Source organism: Pan troglodytes, chromosome 4 (assembly GCF_028858775.2).
Source record: "Pan troglodytes isolate AG18354 chromosome 4, NHGRI_mPanTro3-v2.0_pri, whole genome shotgun sequence".
Lineage (NCBI taxonomy): Eukaryota > Metazoa > Chordata > Mammalia > Primates > Hominidae > Pan > Pan troglodytes.
Genome location: NC_072402.2, coordinates 126,072,378 through 126,092,145, shown reverse-complemented (window position 1 = coordinate 126,092,145; position 19,768 = coordinate 126,072,378). Strand labels below are relative to the sequence as shown.

At 35.4% G+C, this 19,768-nt stretch overlaps 1 protein-coding gene across 1 annotated transcript in view; it reads left to right on the top strand.

Annotated features, from left to right (window-relative positions):
• FBN2 (fibrillin 2) overlaps window positions 1-19,768 on the top strand; it is a 279,981-nt gene that overhangs the window by 213,513 nt on the left and 46,700 nt on the right. The window contains exons 35-45 of the mRNA XM_016953727.4: window positions 5,442-5,564; window positions 6,168-6,290; window positions 11,641-11,802; window positions 12,485-12,553; window positions 13,016-13,141; window positions 14,317-14,442; window positions 15,028-15,180; window positions 17,229-17,297; window positions 18,486-18,611; window positions 18,798-18,923; window positions 19,360-19,485. Coding sequence (XP_016809216.3) covers window positions 5,442-5,564; window positions 6,168-6,290; window positions 11,641-11,802; window positions 12,485-12,553; window positions 13,016-13,141; window positions 14,317-14,442; window positions 15,028-15,180; window positions 17,229-17,297; window positions 18,486-18,611; window positions 18,798-18,923; window positions 19,360-19,485 — 1,329 coding nt within the window. The remainder of the gene's footprint in view (window positions 1-5,441; window positions 5,565-6,167; window positions 6,291-11,640; window positions 11,803-12,484; window positions 12,554-13,015; window positions 13,142-14,316; window positions 14,443-15,027; window positions 15,181-17,228; window positions 17,298-18,485; window positions 18,612-18,797; window positions 18,924-19,359; window positions 19,486-19,768) is intronic.

The following is a 19,768-nucleotide window of genomic DNA, read 5'->3' as shown; positions in this document are numbered from 1 at the left end:
ATGCCAGAATCTCTGGGACACAGCTAAAGCAGTGTTTAGACGGAAATTTATAGCAGTAAATGCCCACAGGAGAAAGCAGGAAAGATCTAAAATCAACACGCTAACATCACAATTAAAAGAACTCAAGAAGCAAGAGCAAACAAATTCAGTAGCTAGCAGAAGACAAGAAATAACTAAGAGCAGAACTGAAGGAGACAGGGACACAATAAACCCTTTAAAGAAAATCAATGAATCCAGGAGCTGGTTTTCTGAAAAGATTAACAAAACAGATAGACTGCTAGTGAGACAAATAAGAAGAGAGAGAAGAATCAAATAGACACAATAAAAAATGATAAAGGGGGGGATATCACCACTGATCACACAGAAATATAAACTACCATCAGAGAATACTATAAACACCTCTCTGCAAATAAACTAGAAGATCTAGAAGAAATGGATAAATTCCTGGACACATACACCCTACCAAGACTAAACCAGGAGGAAGTTGAATCCCTCAATAGACCAATAACAAGTTCTGAAATTGAGCCAGTAATTAATAGCCCACCAAAAAAAGAAGTCCAGGAACAGGTAGATTGACAGCCATATTCATCCAGAGGTACAAATAGGAGCTGGTACCATTCCTTCTGAAACTATTTCAAACAATAGAAAAAGAGGGACTCCTCCCTAACTCATTTTATGAGGCCAGCATCATCCTGATACCCAAACTTGGAAGAGACACAACAAAAAAAGAAACTTTCAAGCCAATATCCCCAATGAACACTGATGCAAAGATTCTCAATAAAATATTGGCAAACCGAATCCAGCAGCACATCAAAGAGCTTATCCACCACGATCAAGTCGGCTTTATCCCTGGGATACAAGGCCGGTTCAACATATGCAAATCAGTAAATGTAATCCATCACATAAAGAGAACCAATGACAAAAACTGCATGATTATCTCAAAAGATGCAGTAAGGCCTTCGATAAAACTAGGCCTTTGATAAAGTAGGCCCTTCAATAAAATTCAACACCCCTTCATGCTAAAAACTCTCAATAAACTAGGTATAGATGGAACGTATCTCAAAATAATAAGAGCTATTTATGACAAACCCACAGCCAATATCATACTGAATGGGCAAAGGCTGGAAGCATTCCCTTTGAAAACTGGCACAAGACAAGGATGCCCTCTCTCACCACTCCTATTCAACATAGTATTGAAAGTTCTGGCCAGGGCAATCAGGCAAGAGAAAGAAATAAAGGGTATTCAAATAGGAAGAGAGGAAGTCAAATTGTATCTGTTTGCAGATGACATGATTGTATATTTAGAAAACCGCATCATCTCGGCCCAAAATCTCCTTAAGCTGATAAGCAAATTCAGCAGTCTCAGGATACAAAATCGGTGTGCAAAAATCACAAGCATTCCTATACATCAATAATAGCCAAATCATGAGTGAACTCCCATTCACAATTGCTACAAAGAGAATAAAATACATAGGAATACAACTTACAAGGGATGTGAAGGGCCTCTTAAAGGAGAACCACTAACCACTGCTCAAGGAAATAAGAGAGGATGCAAACAAATGGAAAAACATTCCATGCTCATGGATAGGAAAAATCAGTATCATGAAAATGGCCCTACTGCCCAAAGTAATTTATAGATTCAATGCTATCCCCATCAAGCTACCATTGACTTTCTTCACAGAATTAGGAAAAACTACCTTAAATTTCATATGGAACCAAAAAAGAGCCAGATAATCCTAAGCAAAAAGAACAAAGCTGGAGGCATCACACCACCTGACTTCAAACTATCCTACAAGGCCACAGTAACCATAACAGCATGGTACTGGTACCAAAACAGAGATACAGACCAATGGAACAGAACATAGCCCTCAGAAATAATACCACACATCTACAATCATCTGATCTTTGACAAACCTGAAAAAAACAAGCAATGGGAGAGGATTACCTATTTAATAAATGGTGCTGGGAAAACTGGCTAGCCATATGCAGAAAACTGAAACTGCACCCCTTTCTTTCCCCTTATACGAAAGTTAACTCAAGTGGATTAAAGACTTAAACATAAGACCTAAAACCATAAAAACCCCAGAAGAAAACCTAGGCAATACCACTCAAGACATAGGCATGGGCAAAGACTTCATGACTGAAACACCAAAAGCAATGGCAACAAAAGCCAAAATTGACAAGTGGGATCTAATTAAACTAAAGAGCTTGTGCACAGCGAAAGAAACTATCATCAGAGTGAACAGGCAACCTACAGAATGGAAGAAAATTTTTGTAATCTATCTATTGGACAAAGGGCTAATATCCAGAATCTGCAAGGAACTTAAACAAATTTACAAGAAAAAAAACAACCCCATAAAATAGTGAGCAATGGATATGAACACACAATTTTCGAAAGAAAACATTTATGAGGCCAACAAACATATGAAGAAAAGCACATCCTCACTGGTCATTAGAGAAATGCAAATCAAAACGACAATGAGATATCATCTCATGCCAGTTAGAATGACGATCATTAAAAAGTCAGGAAACAACAGATGCTGGAGAGCATGTGGAGAAATGGGAACACTTTTACACTGTTGGTGGGAGTATAAATTAGTTCAACCATTGTGGAGGACAGTGTGGCGATTCCTCCAGGATCCAGAACCAGAAATACCATTTGACCCAGCAATCCCATTACTGAGGATATACCCAAAGGATTATAAATCATTCTGCTATAAAGACACATGCACACATATGTTTATTGCAGCACTGTTCATAATAGCAAAGACTTGGAACCAACCCAAATGGCCATCAATGATAGACTGGATAAAGAAAATGTGGCTCATATACACCATGGAATACTATGCAACCATAAAAAAGGATGAGTTCATGTCCTTTGCAGGGATGTGGATGAAGCTGGAAACCATCATTCTCAGCAAACTAAGACAGGAACAGAAAACCGAACACCGCATGTTCTCACTCATAGGTGGGAGTTGAACAATGAGAACACGTGGACAGGGAGGGAAACATCACACACTGGGGCCTGTCAGAGGGTGAGGGGCTAGGGGAGGGATAGCATTAGGAGAAATACCTAATGTAGATGACAGGTTGATGGGTGCAGCAAACCACCATGGCACACATATACCTATGTAACAAACCTGCACATTCTGTACATGTATCCCAGAACTTAAAGTATAATTTAAAAAAAAGTCAATTCATGAGCTAAACAGAAATATTCAATATCAAAAGACATTAGATCCATGCCCACAAAATTCTGAGGAAATGTGAAAAATATTATACTTAATATTAATTGTAAAGATAATAAGCATTTTCTTACACATGAAATAAGTCAGGTAGAAAACACCTGTGATTTCATAAAAGTCCCACCCTTCTTGGAGAAAGAACAATCAGCAATGAAACACAGCCAATCAAGAAACAAATGGAGAAGTTGTAACAAAACCATTATTGATCCCTTTAAGTAAATAATTAGTACTAAACACTGTGGAAATTATGGTAAACTGCCATAGACATTAAAAAAGTGAACATAATTAAATAAAAATAAGGAGTTGGAAGGATACATGAGTGCTAATTTTCTTATAATTTATTGTATAGAATTCATTAATACTGTCTAAAAATTACATTTCAACTTTAGCATAAAGCCATGTTAAGAATTAGAAAAGTATTTTAAAACTGTTGAGATGATGGTAAATTTATCTGATGCATAGAAATTGTTTTAGCTTCACTGTCTAAATATGTATATAAAAATGTCTCATGATCTTAAATGATTCTTTCTAGATAGAAACATTTTTGAGTAATTGTTTTGCTATTTTGTTTTCTGTATTATTTGAATTTTTGAATATGTATCACTTTTATAAAGGAAAGACAGTAATTTTTTAAAATACCTTTTATACAACAATTACATTATTTAGGTGGAAGAAATTTCTAATAAAGTTCATTTAAAAGTAAAATGGATCGGGCATGGTGGCCCGCACCTATTAATACAGCACTTTGGAAGGCCAAGGAGGGAGGATCCCATGAGCCCAGGAGTTCAAGACCAACCTAGGCCACATAGGGAGACCCTGTCTCTGCAAACCTTTTTAAATTAGCTAGGTGTGATGGTGTTTGCCCATAGTCCCAGCTATCTGGAAGGCTGAAGGGGGAGGATTGCTTGAGCCCAGGAGATTGTGGCTGCAGTGAGCCATGATGTGCCACTACTCCAGCCTGTGTGACAGAGGAAGAACCTGTCTGAAAAAAAAAAAATGCATACTCAGAAGGCTGATAGTACAATTCCCTTTTTGAGTATAAATTAACACAATTCAATTGTAATCTAGCTTAAAGAGTTTTTTCTCATTTATATAAAGAGAATAACTTTCTTACCCCCAACACAATAAAAGACACCTTTGCACATGTTAAACTTTAAACATGATTGGAACCATACCTTAAATCTAAAATAGTTGAAACCAATATTTTAACTGGGAAGAATGACCAAAGAAGTCTTGTTTAGACTTAAGATATAACTGTCTGAGGACAGCAGTTTAGGATGATTTGTCTAGTCTAGCCTAAAATGACGTGCCTGGTCTGCATTCTCAGAGTGTTAGGCAATTTATATACAAAAATGTCCATCCTCTTTTTGAGAGTAGAAATTCAGATTATTTCCACAGCTATACATACACATTGATTTTCACCTGAGTGAGGAGTGATAACTTCATATTTATGAACTTTGAGTTAAAGCCTCATGGAAGACTATCATAAACTTTTCATAAATGAATTTTTAGCCCAATTCAATAGAGATATTTTAATGAAATTTACTAGAATATGGGGTCAATGGATCATCTTATTAACATGAAATTAGGGAAGAAATTAGTTCTCTGTTTAAAACTGCTTTATAATAACAGATAAGATTACAAAATAAAAAGGAAGTAAAAACTAAAAAGTTAATTAATATTTATTTAATTAACTAAATTTATTTAATTAACTAAATCAACTAAAAAGTTAATTTTAATATCTCCAATATTTAAAACTAATTATGTATTTGTTTTTTCATGATATAAAACATTTATCAACTATAAAATGTCTGCTGTTTGCACTAATTAGTTAGAATCTTTGAATTTGCTTTTATCTTTTTTTTACAATTTCATTTCTTTGACATGTTTATATTTAATTTTTGTATTTTGTGTGCCTTGAGCCAACTCTTCTTTAAGTATATCATAATCCAAGTCATTCAAAATACTAGACACTCATTTTACCAAGAAAACAGTATTTCTTGTATATCTTAGTTCCATAGGTGAACATTAGTTGCTTGCCCTTTACACTTATCTACGTAGCCAAAAAAGAGAGAAAAAAAAGCCTTACTGAATAAAAACATCTGAGGGGGTAGAAAAATGCACTAATGTTAGACATTACATTAAAATTTTAAAATGTCTTTGTAAATAAGAGATTACTTTTTTTTTAATCTTCAGATATTGATGAATGCTCCTTCCAAAACATTTGTGTCTTTGGAACATGTAATAACCTGCCTGGAATGTTTCATTGTATCTGCGATGATGGTTATGAATTGGACAGAACAGGAGGGAACTGTACAGGTATGGTCAGTTACCAGCTAAATTGTGTTCTGATTCATTGAAATGAATATTCTGTGCTAAGCATAAAAATTCCTGAGATTTCTGCTTAGCTAATCTATGCATTAGGTTACACATTTTTCAGAGAAAGAAAATTATATTCAGATGCATTGATTTGTAACTATGGAATTGATGCATTTTTATGTGAATAATATTAAATTGTTTTCTGTATGATTGTTAAATATCTGACATGAAACTAGTAAAGTGTCTCTTTATATATATGTTCATGTATATGTATATATAGTACATGTATATATATATACGTATATATGTAATTTTTGTTAAGCAAATAGTGACATAATTTTTTCGTCCTCAGAGTTGCAAATTTTAATTAATTACAATGTATTTATTAAGGATGTTAAATGCTGTCATAAATACTCTGTCCTTGATATATGGAACCTGTTTTAGGTATATACCAAAATTTAAGATATTTATTTTATTGTGTTGAGTCTTTCCTAGTGATCTTTAATCTACTAACTTGCAAAAATTCCACCAAATTCTTTGGAACAGCAGTATGCACAGAAAAAGTAAAAATGGTAACCTGGGCATTTTAAATGCTTCTCCTAGATATTGATGAGTGTGCAGATCCTATAAACTGTGTCAATGGCCTATGTGTCAACACGCCTGGTCGCTATGAGTGTAACTGCCCACCCGATTTTCAGTTGAACCCAACTGGTGTGGGTTGTGTTGGTAAGTAAAGCTATATGAAACAAACAAATAGAATTATCAAGTTGAATATTCAGACTCTCTTGATAATGAACTGTGATGAGTGTTTGCTACAGTTAACTTAAAAACAAAACATTATGTGGTCGCCTTTATTGTGTTTCTCTTCCAAATCATCTGCTCCACCTTCCTCCTCTCACGGACTTGAGAACCAAGGCACAGAGAAGTACAGTAATTTGTTCAAGGTCTCAGAGCTTGAAAGTGGCTGAGCTAAGGCAGTGGCCCAGGTTGCCGCGTGGCTCCTTGTCCAGTGTTTGGCCAGGATAACCCAGAGTGGTGGTATAGCTATTAGAATAACTATTTCTCCTGCCTACTGGAAGGGTCATATAGCAAAGTAAATGAAGTGATGAGAAGCAAGGAGTTAGAGAGATGGATTTATGAGCCAAACCATTGGAGCAGAAGTTGGGAGGTGACAGGGAGGAGGAGGAGGCAGTAATGAAGGTTCAGAATCTGTGGTCAGCACCTCTGATCTTAAAAAAACAATTGTCCAGCTTTTACTATCTGCACTGTTCCTGTATTTTCCTAGAGAAGGAAATGGCCTGGAGAATTTTCTGGAAGTATACAAAAAAAGGGAGGGGTGGAGAATTCCTTGCTTGAGTGGAAATCTGCCTACTGTCCTCAGTGTCAGTTTTTGGGCCTGCAGCAAATGGAAGGAATATTTGCCGCTGTGATTTATACACAACTTATATACTGTTTTCAAGTTTTGGAGAATACTTTTAATTATCATTTACAGCTACTCCAAGTCTGTGTTTTCCATTCAAAATAATTCATTTGGTAAAGTTTGAGTGCCTTCTGTCTAAGGGCTGGAGTTGCAACAGTGAACAGAACAAGCACATTCTCTGCTTTTGTGTTTACATTCTAGAGGCAGGGAGATAAATAAAAGCAAGAACAAACAGAATTGGCACTGGAGGTGGTTGGAGGATAAGTGCTATGTTATATTAGGGATGGGGGAGTCAGAGCCTTTAAGGAGGGGACAGACCAACTGGACCTCTGAGGGAAGCCTCCAGTTACAAGGAGAAGCCAGTGCAAGGGGCCTGTGGCAGGAGAAGGCTGGCGTTAGAGACACAGCACAAGGTTGCTTGTAGCAAGAGAGGAGTGAGTGGAGGGGACAGGGATGAGGAGAGGAATCAGAGGAGCAGTCGCCCAGTTCGCAAAGTGATTCTCAACCCAGGCTGCATAGTAAACTCCATTTAGAACCTGGAAAAGATATTGATGCCTGTTACACCCTCAGAAATTCTAACTCACTGGGGCCTCAACATTTCTTAAAAACTTCCTTGGAACAAAGGCTGTGAACAGGCAACTCATAAAAGAGAATAATCTAAACGTTAACAAATGTAAGCAAACAAATGCCCAAAATCATTAGGAATAAGAAATCCATTTGAAACAATTATATGAATACCACTTTACACTTCATATACTGGCAAAAATTAGGAAACCTGGATAATGTGAAGTATTGGTGGGGACATGAGCCTTGAGGAGCATTCTGTTCTGCTGGTAGAAGTGTAGACCAGGGCAGCACTGCAGAGAATATGTTTGCACAATGGTACACCGATTAACTGTCAATGTATAATCAATTTTAGTTTTTGAGTTTCTTTTTGGAGCAATTCTATTTGTATGGATTGACACTTTATTGCTTTCACTCATTCTTAGTGCCAAAAAAACAAAGACTCATTCTATCTCAAAAGTGCCATAGGAATCTATTGGAACCTTTCGTAGGTCTGAAACATTATAAAATATTAAGAGATCTTGTTTTTCCTTTGTCTTGAAACATTTTGAGGTTTTATCATCCTAGCTGTTATTTTTGTCAATGTTCAACATTATGTCCAATGGATACAACAGAGTAAAATAATGAGAAGTGGAAAATTATGGCATCACCTAGAAGGAACATGCATTAGTGAAATAAAATGTCACTGTTTTATCATCCTTCAGTTTTCTTATTATATTGTCCTAAGGATTGCATCATTTTTCAAGAAAGTGCAAGAGAAGACTGGAGACACCTTACTTGAAATCTTCTTTTAGCATTTATTGAACACGGTTGAGAATTTAGAAGTTTTTACTTACTGGCCATAATTTTTGGCAAAGAGAAAAAAAATGAAGTTGAGTCAGGTAACTACAAAGAGACAGAGAGCAGCTCTTTTGTCTAGATTCTAAAGGTGATGGTCAAATGAATCATCTAAGCACAATCCCAGACTACGTGTCTTCAGAGACCAATATCCTAGGTGAATGTTTTCAAACTTCAGAATCAACAAGTGAAAGGACAGTGTATTTCCGTAGACAAAGGAAATACAGTATTCTCATCCACTTAGTCAATAGAAAGAACTTCAACCCACAATATTTGGTAACAAGAACCTGAACCATCCCAGGTTTGTGGATTCTTTCATATTTTCATGACGTTTCTGTACCAAAATTTAATTGATATGATTCATAAGCAGACAAAGATAAAGGCAGGTATGTATAAAAGGTTACTGGAAGGAAATAGGTGATGTAGAAATACAGTCGTTAGCTTGATTATTCTAATTGGTGTTGATAAATCTAAAAATGAAAACATTTTCTATTTGTGGAGCCTTTAAAGAAGACGGCTGTCCTCTCATCAACAAAATCATGAACTGTTAATGTTTTCAAACATTCCTTTGGGTATTGCATTTTTATGAAGCAAGAACAAGAAGAACCAGAAATAATGATAAGCTAGAACCTATTAGAGATGTGTTTGAAACCTGGAATCGGTTTTTACAAACTGGATATATTCCAAGTTCATGAATGACAGTTGATAAGCAATTAGTTGCATTCAGAAGATCATCTTGAGTAGAATATCTTCAAAACCAAGAAAATATAGATTAAAAAATTGAGTTAGCTATCGTTAAATTCTTATTAATATTGCTAATAAAGTTGTTTTCAACTTTTTTCTTCTGTATATTAGTTTTATAATATACCTTCTGTAAATTATTTTTTAAAATGACTTAAAAATATTAAAAATTAAAGGGTTCATTGGATGTAGTTGGTAAATGATGACTATTTTTCCTGACTGAAGGCTAAGTATAGGCAAATCCTGTGAATCAACAATTCCTTTTGTGGCTGTATATGCCAATGGAATTAACTCACAGGCCCATACAGAGACACATATATGATGTTCATCGCAGCATTCTTTCTGGTGGCAGGATTTTAGAAACCATTTTTGGAGAGGAGGGGTTTTTTTTAAAAGCAATTATACACCACGGAGTTGACAGACTGGAGGTTTATAGAACAAGCATGACTAGAACAGTTATAAAAATGAAATGAGATGTATGACAAAAGACATTTGTGTACATTTAAAATGAACACATTAAAACAAAAATATTTATTTTGTAAGAGCACATGTAAAAAGTAATAGCATTAAATACATTTGGATGATCTGGTAGGGAAGGAGAATAGGAATGAAGAATAGGAATAAAAGAGAAAGGGAGGGGGAAGAGAGAGAAAGAACAGGTGAATAAATGAGGAATAAATAAACCTAATTAGGCTGGGCGTGGTGGCTCACGCCTGTTACTCCAGCACTTTGGGAGGCTGAGGTGGGTGGATCACAAGGTCAAAAGATCAAGACCATCCTGGCCAACATGGTGAAACCCCGTCTCTACTAAAAATACAAAAATTAACTGCGCGTGGTGGCAGGCGCCTGTAGTCCCAGCTACCCGGGAGGCTGAGGCAGGAGAATCACTTGAACCCGGGAGGCAGAGGTTGCAGTGGGCCGAGATAGTGCCACTGTACTCCAGCTTGGCAACAGAGGAAGACTCCGTCCCAAAAAATAAATAAACAAATAAATATAAATAAACCTAATTAGAAGGGGGACCATGAGAATCTTGCAGCCTCTGAGATCTGAGATTCAGCAACAAAAACAAAATGCAAAATCTGAGACAAAATAAAGTAAAATAAGTTTTTTTAAAAAGCCCATATGATTCTAATATGCAGCCAGGGATGAAAATTACTTTGTATACTGCTAAGAACTCTAGATTTTATTCTGATTGAGAAGAGAAGCCATTGGAGGTTGCCTTATTGAAGGGTCACTCTGGCTTACAGAAGGAAAAGTAGACCATAGTTTAGTCAAGGATGGAAGTTGAGAAAAGAGTTAGAAAACTATTACATTAGACTAGGTAAAGGGATAATGATGGTGGCTGGAACTCAGTTGGTAGTAATTAAAAAAAAAAAGATAGTAATGATAGAGGCAGTGGTAAGTAGACAGATTCCAGATATGGTTTTTTTTTTGTTTTGTTTTGTTTTGTTTTTTTGAGACAGAGTCTCGCTCTGTCGCCCAGGCTGGAGTGCAGTGGCGTGATCTCGGCTCACTGCAAGCCCTGCCTCCCAGGTTCATGCCATTCTCCTGCCTCAGCCTCCCTAGTAGCTGGGACTACAGGTGCCCGCCACCACGCTCAGCTAATTTTCTGTATTTTTAGTAGAGACGGGGTTTCACCATGTTAGCCAGGATGGTCGATTCCAGATATGTTTTGAAGGTTGAGTAGACAGCCCTTATTACTGGATTGAATAAGGAATCATAGTAAGGAGTCAAAAATGATGTCAAAACTTAGGGCCTGTGCAACTGAAAAAAAAAAGTGAATTTCCTTTTATTGAAAATGCAGAAGACTGGGAGAGAAGACGGCAGATTTTGTACATGGAGGAAAGAGCATTGACAGTTTGATTTTAGATGTGTTAACTTTGAAATAATTATTAGATGTTTAAGAGAAGAAATGAAATAGGCAATTGGCAGAAGGGTCTAGAGTTCACGGGAGAGATGAGATACAGAACCATAAATTTGAGAGTTCTCAGCAGAAAAGTAGTATTTAAACCCATAGACTCAATGGAGTGATCTGGATGATAACTGTAGAGATAAAGAAAAGCCTTAGATTAGTTGATCCCTTAAATATCTTCTCTAAGTTTGTTGCAGGCTATCTTTTCCAAAACCTGCAAAGTTAGCTATGCAAGTTGAAACTAAACCATTGGATAAACTCGTGATATAGATTAATTATACAAAAAATGTATTGTATTCCTATTATTGGAGGTCCAGTATGTACCAAATGAGAAATTTCTTACTATCTTGTCCATTCCATGAGTATAGGAAAATATGGTCTATGTGGATTTCTAAACATAGGAAAGTCTGCCATGATTGGCTTCCTCTGACTCAATCTCGAAAAAGCTGAAAAGCAGGAGATTGCTTGGTACTTAAGGATTAAAAGGAACCTTTCATGTTAACGTACAAAATTTGAATTTCATCCTTTGAGTGACTTTTCCCTAAAATGGAGTCCTTACTATGTAAGCAAGGGCAACTGTAAGCTCCTTTGTTGCTCTGCAGACAACCGTGTGGGCAACTGCTACCTGAAGTTTGGACCTCGAGGAGATGGGAGTCTGTCTTGCAACACCGAGATCGGGGTGGGCGTCAGTCGCTCTTCATGCTGCTGCTCTCTGGGAAAGGCCTGGGGAAACCCCTGTGAGACATGCCCCCCTGTCAATAGCAGTAAGTACAAAGCTGAAGAAGACGAAGAAAACCAACTGGTATCTAAAGATTTGTTGCCATTTTATTCCTGAGCTGGGAGTGAGGAGTGTTTAGTGAGGACAAAACAAAAAAACTGAATTTGAACTACTTTCAGTGATCACTCTGAAACCAGCCAAGAGTGTTAAAGGATTTGAATTCCTCTCTTCCTATGTTTTATCATATGTTAAAAAAAATAATTTTTAACTGTAATCATGTATGAATAGTACTAATATCAGTTCTTCATGATATCACAGATAAAGTGCATTCCTGATTCTTCTCAAAGGTTATTTAGTTCAGCTTCATAGGTGTGTTGTATTCTTGAAGTCAATTATAGAATGCCTTAAATTGAAACATCTGTTCTGATATGAACATGAACCAAAGCCTGTTTTCTGTAGTCTTAATTTACCAGCTAAAAGAGCTGCAAGGGAATTTTTTCTTTAATTAAAACAAATGGTTCGTGTTATTCTACTGTGTATGTGATTAATAAAGTATGATCTTTTATGTAAAATATGTAACTTTAAATGTATTTGAAAGGGCACTAAGAAAAATTTGGATACACCCTTTAGGATGAGTATATTGAGCCTGTCATTTGCTGAATGCTTGCTCATTGTCTCAGCCACTTGGACACAGGTATCAAACCTCTTATTTTTCTATTGTTTTGTAGCTGAATATTACACCCTGTGTCCCGGAGGTGAAGGCTTCAGACCTAACCCCATCACAATCATTTTAGAAGGTGAGCTAATCCCATTGTCACCCAGATTCAAACAAGGTAAAGAGTTAATTATAGAGAAAAGCTGATAGAAAACCTAGGGCAGAGCAGCCCCAACAAGATAATTTAGTAAAATTACAGATGGACTTTAATTACTAAAATGTGAAACTACCACTTTTATCAAGCAGTAATGATCCATTGCAGTGATTTGATGTCTGACTGTTCTGCAGAGAAACTCTTTCCCATTGTCCTCTACCTTGAATAATCTCCAACTTAACTTTATTCATTTTCTCAGATAATGGTAAAAGTTCTATGACAAAGCCAAGAAGATATTTGAGCAGAATAAACTTGCCATCTAAGTGTGCGATCATTTGGATGCATAGAAATCTGCTGATTCTTACAAGATCACACTTTTGAAAGCTCTAATATTAACTCTTATCCTTCGTGAAGGTGTTTGTTTTAAGTGCACTGTCTCCCTTTTTGTAGACATTGACGAATGCCAGGAGTTACCAGGTCTCTGCCAGGGTGGAAACTGCATCAACACTTTTGGGAGCTTCCAGTGTGAGTGCCCACAAGGCTACTACCTCAGCGAGGAAACCCGCATCTGTGAAGGTGAGATAAATTTGATGCCTAAAATGCTCAGTGCTGTTTAAAACAAAATGGCTGCTGAGGCCTGGGGGAAAGGCCCATCCTCACATTCTACAAAAGGCTCAATTAAGATTGGTTCATAGCTTTTTTTTTTTTTTTAATCGATGTAGCTAAGTTGTATGATGATAGACAAATTAATTTACGGCTCGTTGCCATAATTCACTGTATTTTTCTAGGAGGGTTGATTAAATATAAATTGGGAAAATGGGGTAGTGTGAAAACCTAAAATATTAAGTAAGTTATTAGTGAAAATATTGATAAGAATTACATTTTACATAGGAAAAATTGGTAAGCTAAAATGTGACCATTAACTTAATATTGATCAGTAATTTTTAAATGTTGTACTATATGGTATGAAGAAGTTCAAAGGTTATGCAGCTGCCATTCTTGCTTCCATCCCCCCACTTTATCACATGGTATTTCAATTCTTTTAGGGGACTGTCTCACCACTAAACTGGGGGCTTCTGGAGACAAGGTCCACATCTTACTCATCATTACAGCCATAAGTTCTAGCTTACAGTAGAATCTCAATATTTTAATTGTGAAATGAATGAATGCTTCTAACTGAACATTAAACATGTAGTGTAATTATTTCCATTATAACTTTTCTTTTGGAACATGTTTGATAAATGTATCTGGAAGAAATAGGATGTAATGAGGAGAACAACCAGCAGCTGAACTGCTTTAAGAATCTCTGAATAGTTACTAATTTGAAAGAAGCTACAAAGACAAAGGCTTTCCCAACCTGCATTCACTTTAAAGTTGGCATTAAAACTTAGCCTAAGTGACATAGGACAAAAGCAGGCTTTAAAGAAATTCCAATTGAAGAATGTGAATTGCATATATATATATATATATATATATATATATATATATATATATGCCAAGGAAATTATTTTTTGCCACTTTAGAATAATTTCTTTTGATGCTTTATATTTTTTAATATGGGGATTTTTTTTTCTTTTGAAGAAAGATGTATCTGTGTTATATAAATGCATATTTGGGATATTTTCTTTATTTCTAAGTTTTGCATAAATGGGGATGTAGAGAATCACCTATGCTTTGTTCAGTCATCTAAGTAATATAAATTCATTGAAAAAATAGATTTATTAATTAATAGATATTCTTGCCTACTCTAGATATTGATGAGTGTTTTGCACATCCTGGTGTGTGTGGGCCTGGGACCTGCTATAACACCCTGGGAAATTACACCTGCATTTGCCCACCTGAGTACATGCAGGTCAATGGAGGCCACAACTGCATGGGTAGGTAAAGAACTCTGAGATTAATTAGAGCACAGCTGTCGACTTCACACATAAAGCACTTATGTCTCAGAATTATTGTTTGGAAGTTTGGAAGTTCAGTTTTCGTGAATTGAGATATTTCAGAGTTTTGCAAGCTGCTGGCTTAGTATCAAGTTTTTGACCTTTGGGTATACATTTAAATTTTTAAAAGCATGAGTCTAATGTAGAAAATTTCCTCAAATGTTATATATTCTTAAATTTTTCATCTCCATTCATATAGTGTGAACATTAATATACAAATAAAAGAACATTTAAATTTTAATGCTTTATTTTTTAATTAAATAAATGATTTTGAGAGAAAAACAAATATGTATTAACATTGTCTCCCAAGAAAATTATAAGTGAAATCCTTTATCTAAGGATAAAGGAGAGATGATAATCTAAAAATGATTTATGTTTAAAGAGTTATTTTAAGATAGCTTCAAATGACTAAAAAGGGTTTCCGAGTTGTGTTCATCAGGAAAGCTTGATGTCTACAGCGTGTGGGCTTCATTATAAACTACTCGTGGATACAAATGGCTAGCTTCTTTGTTTTTCTTTATGTAGACATGAGAAAAAGCTTTTGCTACCGAAGCTATAATGGAACCACTTGTGAGAATGAGTTGCCTTTCAATGTGACAAAAAGAATGTGCTGCTGCACATATAATGTGGGCAAAGCCTGGAACAAACCTTGTGAACCATGCCCAACTCCAGGAACAGGTAAGCACATGGCTCGTGCACCTGCTGACTGCCACGTCAGTGATACACGCATATATCTAACAGTATAGTCAAAGTCACTGCATGCTAAAACTAGAGATGCTCAGTTCCAAAAATTCCCAAGAGCATCATATGGTTCTATTTCCCAAGTGATCCTCTTTGGGATTCAAACACTAACTTCTGAGACATTATGTTGGATAGGCTTGTGAATCCTGAAAATAAGATCCATTGCTGAAGAGTTAGAGTTTATAGCATTAGTCCATTTAAACTCATTATCTTAAACTATGCTTGTCAATTATTGATTTATTCATCAAACAAATATTTCTTGAGTAACTACTGTATGTCATTGTGCTAGACATGGAAGGTATAATATTTGGAGAAAAACTAAATTCAATAAGGATTTTTTTTTTAGTTCAGCCGTGGAAAATATGCAAAAAGTGTTTTTTATGAGTGAATTTTACATAAAAGCAACCCGTTGTCAAAATGTGCCTTTTACATCTTCTTCCTCAGACATCAGTGAAATTTTTAGGCAAAAAATAGAGCTTGTCTTCACTTGGTCATGTTTTTTTCACAAGACAGTTTCTTTTGAAAGAAAAAATGAAAGATAATAGAGATAAGAGCAAAAATGCTTGTCTTAAAATTGCTGTCCATCAGGCTCTCTTTTATGACCTGGAGAATGGCAACTTTTAATGACTATAGATACTAAGAGTAGAACCAGTAGGCCAAATAAGAAACAGTGATTATGCATTTGTTACCAAATATTACTTAGGGTATATGTATTTAAATGTTCCATTTAATGTATTGATGAAATTAAGGAGAGAAATGATGAAAAGCAACACATAGGCCTTTTTCAGAGGCTCCAATTCACTGGTCAAATGGATTTTCTTAGCCTTATCTTGCCATTATTATGTTCCATAAAATTAAATAGAAACATTCCTACAATTCTCAACTTTAAAACTCCATATTTACAAATTTAAGATCATTGATTTGGGGAATTAAAATGGCACTTTCTTTGTGAGAAGAAGCGAAAGGCTTGGAGTTGAGAGATGTGTCTGTATTTAAATCAAAACTCTTAAGATACTTATTGTGGAACCTCCTGCAGAGTATTTATCCTTTCTGAAACTAATTTCTCATGTATAAAATAGGAATAATAAATAATTACAGTGACTAATTCATATGGGTGCAATGACAATTAGGGGGATTATACATATAAATTATAATTTGCACATTTCCAGACAATTAGAAACCATTAAATTGAGCATCTGTGGTCTTTCTATCTGTTCTCAATACTCGGTATATATTGGTGGATGAAATATACAATATCCCTGACCTGATAGCACTTGGAATATAGTATGCAGTTTAAGTTTTATGTAATACTGTTTTCAGGAGTTTTACTCACTTGTATAGCAGTGAGCATCAAAAGCATTTTTCATCTTGCAAATTAGAATTCTTTTAAATTTCCATTGATTTGGTTAATTATGTGTAAGAATACCTCTTATAGTCCCTATTTTATTTCATAATGCATTGTTTTTGATGACTCAGATTTCACATTCCAACCAATAGACACAGTAAAAAAAAAAAAGACAAAATTCGCATCTCATTCATTATACATTGTTTACCTATTTCCCCTCTACAACATTATTTTTGCATGTCTATACCTTTGTGCAATCTGTAATTCCTTTTTCAATTTGTACTTTTCTTTTTTTTTAATCTTTATCTATTGGATGTTTTTTAAAGCTCTGCATATCAAAAGAAAAAGTATTTAAATGTCTAAATAGACATTTTGAAACTTATAATGATTTACTTGCCTTCTGATATCAGAGCAGTAAAAAGTTAATGAGAGTAATAGAAATAACAATGATAATAATGGTGAAGAATGCCTAGATCCACTCCTAGCAGAAGCTGGTATTGCTATCAAATAAATATAATTGAAATCAAAATGTCTGGTTGTGAATAATGTAAAATATATTTGTTTGTGAAAGTAATACAAAATGTTATTTTGAAGGAATTTGAGAAATTTAAGAGTGCATTGCTTTGTTTATATTTTAAAGCTGACTTTAAAACCATATGTGGAAATATTCCTGGATTCACCTTTGACATTCACACAGGAAAAGCTGTTGGTGAGTTTTTCCAGATTATGTTTGTTTTAATACATATGTGTAGCATTCTGTAAAAATCTATTCTATGTTTTTAAAATTCAAGAGTACCACAAAATATAATAATCTGGGATCCAATCTAATATAGTTAGATAAGAGAGAAATAACAGGCTTACAGACTCTAACCAGGTATTAATAATGATACTCCATCAGCATAGTCTGGTGATTGGGTTATGGTAGTTATGTGACTCTCTCGATATTTGTCACATCCACCAAGCTAAAGCTTCAGTTGTCCTTCTCATGCACATTGTATTACATGACTCTAAATAATCTACCTTATTTTAACCTTTAGTTGCTATTTTCTTAAGTACATTTTTAAATTTTTGGTGTATTTTTGCAGTATCCCTTTTTACTGGTCTAAATATGAATGTGCAGACTTATTTTTCATATTAATTAATTCCTTCTAAATGTACATTGTGTTGCTCACTCTAGTTTCCTTCCTCAAAGATTTGATAAGCAATATAATTTTTTTTTTTTTGAGATGGAGTTTTGCTCTTGTTGCCCAGGCTGGAGTGCAATGGCGCGATCTCAGCTCACTGTAACCTCTGTCTCCTAGGTTCAAGTGATTCTCCTGCCTCAGCCTCCTGAGTAGCTGGGATTACAGGCACCCACCACCACACCCAGCTAATTTTTTGTATTTTTAGTAGAGATGGAAGTTTCACCATGTTGGTCAGGCTGGTCTAGAACTCCTGACCTCAGGTGATCCACCCTCCTCAGCCTCCCAAAGTGCTGGGATTACAGGCGTGAGCCACCACACCTGGCCTAAGCAATGTAATTTTAAGTCTCCATTATGAATATATGATAAAATAAAATACATACAATGATGAAAACATAGCTTTTTAAACAAATGAATAGCAGCAGTTAGGGTAACGTGAAGAAGGGGTTTGATTGCCTAGAAAGTTCATTTGCTATATTGACTCTGAAATTACTTGGTATATTTTATCAGCTACTTAGATTTTTTCCATCACTGTTTCTATTTTCTGGTATATATGTTTTTATAAACCAAAAAAATTATCTATACTAGTATATAATAGATTTTTGTGACACTGAATATTTGTACTCATCCCAGGGTACATGTAGCATTATTCAAAGTTACATGGTAAGTATATTAAGCAGAACAACATATATTTGACCAAATCTGTTCCATTTCAGACATTGATGAATGTAAAGAGATTCCAGGCATTTGTGCAAATGGTGTGTGCATTAACCAGATTGGCAGTTTCCGCTGTGAATGCCCTACAGGATTCAGCTACAATGACCTGCTGTTGGTTTGTGAAGGTAATCTGAGTAAAGTATGTCCTTTATCCAGTATAATTTGGTATACATATATAGCATTTAGATGGTTTCTGATTTTTACTATTTCTTCTACAATTTTTCAAGAGTTGATCATCAAAGTGTGACGTGAATGTAATGCTAATACAATACTAAAAAGGACTCTTTAAAATGGAATTGTTGCTCTTTCAGATATAGATGAGTGCAGCAATGGTGATAATCTCTGCCAGCGGAATGCAGACTGCATCAATAGTCCTGGTAGTTACCGCTGTGAATGTGCCGCAGGTTTCAAACTTTCACCCAATGGGGCCTGTGTAGGTAAGAAAGAGGCTGACTCATTCTTTGGCACTGAGCACAAGATTCCTTAGATTTCCTATCAAAAAATACTTCAAGAATAATTTGGGAAAGATTTTCTCACTTAACCTGTTCATTTATAGTGAACCTATTTCACCATATCTTTTAGATTATTTTGTTAAGAAAATAGGTCTCTTCAATGGATTTCCCCAGGATTGGACCTAAAATAAAATAATATCATTCAGATACCAATAAACATAAAAAAATTTGCATTATTAAAAAAAGAGGGTTGGATACTTTAAAGACCTGCTCATTTTGATTCAGCTGTTGTTATGGTTCATTTTCAGCCTGTCTATAATAATTAATAGCAGGTTAGAGAAACACAACTGTGAAAAATGAGGAAATCTTAATAAAAATCAGATACATGTAACATTTGTTTTATTTTTTTTGTTTGTTTTAGATCGCAATGAATGTTTAGAAATTCCTAACGTTTGCAGTCATGGCTTGTGTGTTGATCTGCAAGGAAGTTACCAGTGCATCTGCCACAATGGCTTTAAGGCTTCTCAGGACCAGACCATGTGCATGGGTAAGAAGGGCATGTGGCTCCAGGGAGTGAAGTGGGGCTGGGACTCCAGAACAGATCACAGTTCCATCAGGTGCCATGAGTAACTACTATGTCTCTGTCAGAAACAATCTTGCAAAAAATTAACTAGGTCAAACTGTTTAAGTCTTGATTCAATATAAAATTTGCAAGCAGGGACATACTGCAATATATAAAATTTGCAAGCAGGGACATACTGCGATATGTTCTTCAGTTCAGTGATTCACAACTTTTTCTCGAGAAGATGTTCACATGGCTTGACAAGAAA